The 8199-nt window shown below is 47.2% G+C and overlaps 1 protein-coding gene across 4 annotated transcripts; it reads right to left on the bottom strand.

Moving 5' to 3' along the window:
- Positions 1 to 200: 200 nt before the first annotated feature.
- Positions 201 to 7720, bottom strand: TMEM100 (transmembrane protein 100). 4 transcript variants are annotated; one of them, XM_084218401.1, is made up of 3 exons: positions 7526 to 7720; positions 4573 to 4717; positions 201 to 1429 (listed from the first exon to the last, which is right to left on the bottom strand). In XM_084218401.1, the coding sequence occupies exon 3, from the start codon at positions 1370 to 1372 to the stop codon at positions 968 to 970; it is 405 nt and encodes a 134-aa protein (XP_084074527.1). In that variant the 5' UTR covers positions 1373 to 1429; positions 4573 to 4717; positions 7526 to 7720; the 3' UTR covers positions 201 to 967. The 4 variants fall into 4 exon arrangements, with proteins under 4 accessions (XP_084074527.1, XP_084074524.1, XP_084074525.1 ...); XM_084218398.1 differs by having other exon boundaries at positions 201 to 1434; positions 7526 to 7715; XM_084218399.1 differs by lacking the exon at positions 7526 to 7720 and adding an exon at positions 6844 to 6864 and having other exon boundaries at positions 201 to 1434.
- Positions 7721 to 8199: the final 479 nt, after the last annotated feature.

Raw genomic sequence — 8199 nt, 5'->3', positions numbered from 1 at the left:
AACAGAGCTGTTAATCAAGCTGCAGAGGGTTGGACTATCAAACCAACGTCCACAGGCTGCAGAGGTTTTTGTAAGAGATCCACAGAACATGTGCTCACAGTTATTGTCACAGAGGTTGTTCTACAAAAGTAGAAATATTAAGTAGTCAGAGTTGAAGATACAAGCTATCTTGATAGCAATAAAGAAATATTTTCTAAAGGTCCAGCAGCACTGGATATTATTTTAATGAAATTTATTTTTTAATTTTATAGCAAAATAATCAAAAGTGCTAAACCTGACCACTTTAATTTACAAAAAAAGTCTCATGTTTTAAGCTATGATCATACCTTGTTATTTAGGTTAAACAACATAATTACACATTTCTACTGATTTCTATTCAATAATGAAACAAAATCAATATTAGTTGGTTTAAAAAAGGGGGAAAGTACCACAGGTATTGGGAGGGGGAAGTTACATAAAATATAAGAATCAGCTTATTGAGAAAATTGCAATGTGTTCTTATTGCCTTTTTTTTTTTTTTTTTGCCACAGTTTAAGTCCCAGATACTCTGGCCATAAACTTGTAGTCACTTCAAATGCTATGACTTCTCCCTTGGTCAAATGTCTGTGTTTTAAGGAGACCTCTGGCATTTCAAGTCAATTCAAATTATTTTCTCAGTTCCCACACGTTCCCTTTCCAACAGGATCAGCATGTTGGAGAAGGCAGTTAGGATGGTTTCAGTTATGTGACAGTTTTCTGTGAAGGAAAAATGGGTTTTCCTCTGTCTTGGAAAGAATCGCTACCAAATCTGCAGTAAGAAATATATTGAGAGCCCTTGCAGAGTTGTTACAAGTATTTCTTAATCCATTCCGTTTTCATGTCAGTTTGTTTCCGCAGTTAAATTAAAACCTGCAATCTCTCCTACTGATAAATAGCCAAGTGGACTTACAAAGGTTCTGCCTTCTGTCCAGCCTTCTCTTGGCTGCCTTTAGCCAAACAAGGTTCGTTGGTTTGCCACCAGCGCTGTCTGGCTCTCCCTCCTCTTTGCTTTCTTCTTGTGCTGCCTGATCTTCCAGCACACGGCACTGGAGGCCAGCAGAACGAGTCCTGAGGACAGGAGGACCAGCCCAAAGACGGAGATGATGGATCCATGGGAGTTGAAGATGTACGCCACGGCAGTGACCACGATGCCGGCTATCAGGATGACCACGCCGAAGGGAATGGTGCAGCGGTAGCAGGAGAGCTCTGCTCCCCCGGTGGCTGCCGTCAGCTGGCACTCACTGACCAGGGGAATGGTGGTTATCACACAGTCATTGTTGTTACTCTTCTCTGGGGGTGCAGAGTCAGGGTGCTTTGGGGTGCCCAGGATCTCTTTGATCGGTTCGTTTGTCATCTTGATTGTCTTGACTCAGCCCGTTCTTAGGCTAGAGCAGGCTCTGCTGAGCTCGTGCTGCACTGTGGAGAGAAGAGCATGAGTTCAACCAATTATTTATAAGACAAATGAGGACACAGAAGTATCCCCTTGGGATCACAAACAACCAGACATTCAGACCCCACAAGGATTTATGCACAAGACCAACAGTGACACGACTGATTGTGAGGGATCTGAATCACTTCTTATAGTAATCAACAATATGTATGTAAGTTCTGGAAATAACAGACTCACAGACCAAGACAGACACCAACATTAAAGTGTTGTGAGCCAAATCCTACATTAAGTTACATCCTAAAGTCAGTATTTCTGGACATAATTTAGATTTCAATGGCATTACATTTTCTCACAAAGAGGTGAAGTTCACACACACTGTTTTGATTTTTGCTCACACACTTTTCATACAGTTTCTTTACACACCTACACACAATACATTACACAGATTTTCTCCACTGCACACCACAATAACATGGTCAAGTACTAGCCCAACATAAACCAGGATGAACAGTGAACTCTTTCTCAGTGCAAGTGCTACTTAGGGAAAAAATTTAAATGGTCATGAGAAGGTGTGGATGTGGGGGAGTGGGGATGCAAACAGATTCCCACACTCGGCTCAGCTCAAGGCTGGTGAACCTCAGTTACAGCAATATCAGTGCCAGACTGACAGCTTGCCATTTACACTGGCTTCATGCAAAAGCAACAGGTCTCTTGTAAATCCATGAAATTACATCCCTCTTACTGTGGGAAGTAGATTTACCATCATATTCACTCATCTCAGATACAGCAGGTTGTTTTCCTCCTGTGTCCAGACCGTAAACACACACTCAGTCTTGGTAGCAGGCTCAGTTTGACTGCATCTGCACAGGACACAAATACCTTTTGGCTCTGGGCCCAGGGAATAATCAGAGCCCACCTGCTCAGAGCAGGAGGCGCTCATGGCTCTCCACCATTCCAGAGCTCAGCCTTGTCTCCAGGGCTCTGGCGATGTGGGGTGACTCTGGGGCTGGCACTGAGCTCTGCCAACACTGAGGCTGCACAGATGGGCTGTCCTGGACCCAGCTCAGTGCACCCCAACACAGACTCCAGAGACTGGGACACTGGGGAGCCACTGGGGAGCCACTGGGCCCCACTGGCTGTCCTGCTGTGGGCAGCTCCCAGGACTCCTGCACCATTCCGGAGTGGGCTGTGCCGCCTTTGCTCTCATGAGCAGCGCGATATGCAGCTCAGAGAACAAGGAAGAGCCTTGGCAATGCAGTAATGCTTTTATCACTTTTATCACCTTCACATCTGTGACTAGGAAGTTAATTGCCAGATACTAGTATTCTCCTTTTCCTTTCCCACCACTCCACCCTTGTTGCTAAGATATATTTGCTCTTTGTGGAGAGCCCTTGGTTTTATATCTCAGTACCTCCTATAACTGACTGTGGGTTTTACAAGAAAGATTTCACTCTTTTTAAAAAAACACAAGCACAAACAGGCTAAATGCTGGATATAGAGTGTTTGCATACAAATCTCCTTGAACCCTCAAGAGAGAAGAAAAGCCCAGATCTGGTTTGCTAAAGCTTTTGTTCTACTGCTCTGGGAAGAGTGCTCAGCTCCCTGTTGTACCTGCTGTGCAGAGCTGCCTGTGGGCTCAGCCCTGCCAGAGGAGCCTGTCCCTGCTGAGCACACACAACACCCCCAAGCACACACAGTGACAGCCCAAGGGGCATCAGACACACACTGAAACACTCTGATAATCAGGAAAAGCTTTTATACTGTGAGGGTAACTGAGCACTGGAACCTAGTGAAATTTTGGAGTCTACCCTTGAGATAATCCAAAGCCACCTGCACAGCCCTTGGCAGCACTGCTTAGGTGCTGAGCAATAGGGGGGTCAGACCACAGAACCTCCAGAAGTCCCTTCTAACCATGACCCTTCAGTGATTCTGCCTGTTTCTGTGAGAGTATTCCAAGATATCTCCAAGGGCAGGGATTTGTTCAGGGCTCATCAGACAAAGCAAATCTATGCCGACACCTTAGATATCCTAAATTCTCCTAGGTTGAGTAGGTTTGTTCTTTGAATCTTAATGCATGGTTAAATGCCTTTTAAATCAGACAGAAAGAGCCCAGCAAAGCCATGGGTCTGCTCTTGAGTGTCATTCATCTGTTTCCATGTGGATCTGAGCCCAAGTTCTGCATTTTCAATAATGATTGACACAGCAGAGACGTACACTGGTGCCATTATGTTACTGCATTACTTATCCATAAACATTACAGAAATTCAGCATAACATAAGAATGTGGTCCCCAAATGTCACCTTTTTTTGATCTTACCATTCAATTAGTATAACATTTTATTATCAAATTTGAGCGAGAAAAAATTTATGTATTTTGCATGTAAAAGGTCTATTGGCTCAAATACACTAATAACTATTCAAAAGTCCAAGTACTCTAACAGTCACTGAAATAGGGAAACTGCTGAATATCTTGAAAAAGCCCATAATAAGCACTATTTTCTGAAAAATTTTAACCTTTAATCAAAATGTATTTACTCCTGTCTCTAATGTCCTTGTCCCTCTGCTTCAGCTACATCTTCAAGGAGCATGAAATTCTCCTAGACCTCTTGTACAGAGATTTGTGAAGAAAGGAGATATATTTATACAGTCAAATCTAACAGGAATAAAAAAAATATATTCTAATCTGTAACAATTAAGTCAATGGCAAAATATCTGTTCATTTCTGAGGAGCACTGTTTTTTCTGGAATAGGATGCAAGAAGGCAGGCATTCATATGAAACAAATAAACAACCCTCTACTGAAATACTATTAAATCAAATAAACAACAGAACCTACTTGAAGTGTAAGCAAAGGTATCTAGCCCTAGAAAAAAGGGCACTGGATCCTCATTGCCAGCAAAGTCACTTCTGACTTAAGCCAACAGGTGATTTGGTTCAAGTTTCAGGGTAAGAAATTTAGGCAAAGATACCCAGCAACACCAGCATCCTCTCACTAATCATACCACAAGTACTATCTTAAGGAGCTGCTTGGAGTTGGAGGAAGAATGTGCTTCTGGGGCAATCTGTGGCTAGCCCTGAGTAAAGGGGAGAGAAAAACTTTAGCCAATATTAAGGGTAATCCTAGATGTATCAAAAAGACATTAAAGCCATCAGCATGCACACCTACCTGATCCAGGAGAAATCCATGGTCAAAGAGTGCTGAAGACGTCTTGGGAGACAGTTCAGGGCAGAAAGAGCTGCTCGAGTCTTTGAAGCATCAGATATTGCTGAATGATGAACTGGAGGTGAAAATATTCTAGCATGGAAGTTTCCTACAAGAAAAGTTGTTGGATAATTATCAGCTTCTAAGAATAAAAGTCATGAGTGTAAAGCTTCTGCTGTGGGCTGACTCCTGCTCCTAACCTAACCAAAGCAGGAGATGTTCTCCCTCTGGCTCTCCTAGTGGCTTCTGCCTCTTTTCTTGGAAGCAGGCACCCATTTCTGGCCCAATGTAACATTTTCCTGTGATGGTGTGACGCCCCAGTAGTGAGAATCATAACCCAGTCAAGTCCCCCAGAAAGAGTCAGGCAGGAAAAGGCAATGCACAAGAAATGCTGTAGATAAAAATCTTATTTACCTTAATTTCTATTGCTCACTTCACCTGTGTGAATAATGATTCAGAATACATGGGAGTTTGTCTCTCCTACGAGTCAAATTTCTTTGAGCAAATCACTCCATCTCCCTGCTCCTCAGATTTCCTAGCTGTGAACTGACTGTGACAACACACTTACCACTAAAAAAACCTGTTACATCTCTTCCACTATAAGGAAACCTAAGTAATATAACCCCAAAAACTCAGAATAAAAAAAGGCAGACTTACACAGTCCAAGAACTCTCTGTAATAAACACAAGTCCACTATATTTACTACTGTTCATTTCTGTTCCTGGATTTTTAAAACCAAGATTCATTAAAAACAAGATTCGTACAAGATTTGTAACTCCAAGAGGGACAAGGCGGACTCTGCAGCAGAGCAGTGACGACTCTGCAGAAAGCAGAGCGATGGAAATTGTTATCAACTGCAGAAACAGCTGTGAAATCACCAGGCAGCTGGGGAAAACTCACAAAGCAGCAGATTTAAGTTGCTAATCTTATTTGACACCCTCTCTAGAAGTGCATGATCATGGAAGATGATTTCAACATGGAAGTAGGAGTCCTAAGTGGGGATGAGATTAAATTCATGAGAATAAGTTTGTATAACATTAAACTTTAAGGGTTTTTCTGTTTTTAAGTTAGACCCTGCTAACATTCCACAAACCCAAATAGTTACAGGCACAAACTGCTGCTGTTCTCCAGAAGATCGCTGGAATAAGCCTGTGACATTGCCAAAGTATATTTAGCTGATTATTGAAGTTAGCCAATAATAAGGAAGTCTACTTGTTTATCTCATTGATTATATTATTTTCCACAGGACCTAGCTATTAATTTAACTTTCTGAAAAGTTTGGAGGGAAATGCAGGGAAAAAATCCTGACTTCAGATAAATACTCTAGATTTCATTAAAAAAAATGCAGCTTGCAGTCAACTGAAATGTGCTTGCAGTCAACTTCTACTTGGATTGCAGCAAGGTTATATTTGTTTGAAAGCTCTTCCCAATGCAATTGTGCCCCTTTAGCCCCTCTGCCAGCATCTTGCCTGGAAAAAATTAATTGCTCATCAGTTATTTATTTGTATTTATCCCTGACTGCATACAATTTAGATGTTTTTATTTTAAATTAATGTCTTTATCAAAAATTCTGACAGAGCAACTTCTTAGAGATTAAATTTCTTCCCTTCTCCTTCCCCCTCCCACCACAAAACTGAGAAGCAGAAACACATGAAATCTCTACATGAAGCTTCCAGCATTTTAATTCAGAATCATTTCAATGTGGTGCTCCCTCAGGAGGCTTCCTACATATGGAGTATCTCTGTGCAAGGGCAAAGAGCCACTACAACCCTTTCCTTTTTTTCATATTTTCTTATAACCAGTGGGACACATTTGAGTTTTCTGCCTTCAAGCTCTGGACGAGATTCTCTCTATCTTACACAATACTTCAGGCACCCTTTTTTGCTTATGTAAAATCCCAATAAATCATAATACTCACATTTCACACTATGGCTATGCATTAAAGTGACTACAGCAAATAGCCTAAGGAGTCCCTCTGTCCCGAGAGGAGAGCCTGAGTTCATTCAGAATTCAACAGACTACAGTAATCCTCAACACAATCCCGCATCTCTGCCCCAGGTGAACACTCCTGGAAATACACAGCCAGAATTGGTACTTACAAGACTCCAGGACCATGCCCTGAGCTACAGAGGCAGCAGAAGAACACACTGCCTGCAAACCAGCTGCCTCAGGATGCAGCAAGTTTCTCTCACCAAGTTTTAAAGTAAAATCACGAACAGGTTTTAAGTCTCGCACCTTTTTCGTTTTCCCGACAGAGCCGGGATGTAGGACGGGAGCCAACCCAACCCCTCCACAAACCAACTCTGTTATGTGCCAGCTGCAAAACTTTCAAACACGCCTCCTGCACGCCACACACACACCTGGATTAAAATCCTCCGTGTCACGCCTGTCCCCGAGCACCTCTGCAAGAGAGCAGAGAGGCGAGCAGGCGGGGAAAGCCTTGTGTACCGGGACCCTGCGGTACCGGGAGGAGCGCTCCGCGGGACACCGACCGCACCGGGAGCGGCTCCGGCTGCCGTGACCCCGCTGGAAGCGGGAGAGCCCCGTGCGAGCGGAGCCCGAGTAGCCGCGGCCACACCGAGGAGCCGGAGCTCTGCGGGCACGAGAGCCGGAGCCCCGCGGGCACGGGAGCCGGAGCCCCGCGGGCACGGGAGCCGGAGCCCCGCGGGCACGGGAGCCGGAGCTCCGCGGGCACGGGAGCCGGAGCCCCGCGGGCACGGGAGCCGGAGCTCCGCGGGCACGGGAGCCGGAGCTCCGCGGGCACCGGAGCCGGCGGGGGCGCGGCCGCGGCGCGTGCGGCTCCGGAGCTGCCGGCGAGCTGAGCCGTGCCAGTCCATGCCACAGGCTGGGCCAGCGTGCCATGCATGGGCCAGTGTGCCATAGCGAGCCGTGCCTAGCGAAGCCGAGCCGTGCTTACCTCCCGGCCGCCGGGCGGGACTGCGGCGGCCACCAGCCCGCAGCCAGCTTAAGAGGGGATGTAGCTCGCCGCACAAGGGACTGTAAACAAAGTTCTCGGTGAGAGCGAAACAATTAAGGGACCGGAGCAAATTCAGCGGCGGGAGCTGCGGCGGACGGGGCGGCAGCGGGACGGTCCCGCTGGGCGGGGGGGCCGGGAGGGTGTCCGGGCTGGGCCGGCCAGGGGCCGGGCCTCTGCCTCCGCCCCGCGCTGCTCCCAGCCCGGCACAGGGATGCGCACGGCCGGGACACCACGAGGGGAGGCTCCGCATCGCGCCCTGCCCGCGGCAGGTCACACACACGGGGCCGGGGGCGCGTCCCGCAGCCCCCTCTGCCCTCCTCCAGCCCCCTCTGCCCTCCCACAGTCCCCTCTGCCCTCCTCCAGTCCCCTCTGCCCTCCCACAGTCCCCTCTGCCCTCCTCCAGCCCCCTCTGCCCTCCCACAGTCCCCTCTGCCCTCCTCCAGTCCCCTCTGCCCTCCCACAGTCCCCTCTGCCATCCTCCAGTCCCCTCTGCCCTCCCGCAGCCCCCTCTGCCCTCCCGCAGCCCCCTCTGCCCTCCTCCAGCCCCCTCTCCCCTCCCGCATCCCCTCCTTCTCCCCAGCCCCCTGTGCCCTCCGGTGCCCCCAGCCCCTGCC

This window comes from Fringilla coelebs (assembly GCF_963513975.1).
Source record: "Fringilla coelebs genome assembly, chromosome: 19".
NCBI lineage: Eukaryota > Metazoa > Chordata > Aves > Passeriformes > Fringillidae > Fringilla > Fringilla coelebs.
The sequence above is the reverse complement of the archived record's forward strand: the minus strand, read 5'-3'. Positions and strand labels throughout refer to the sequence as shown.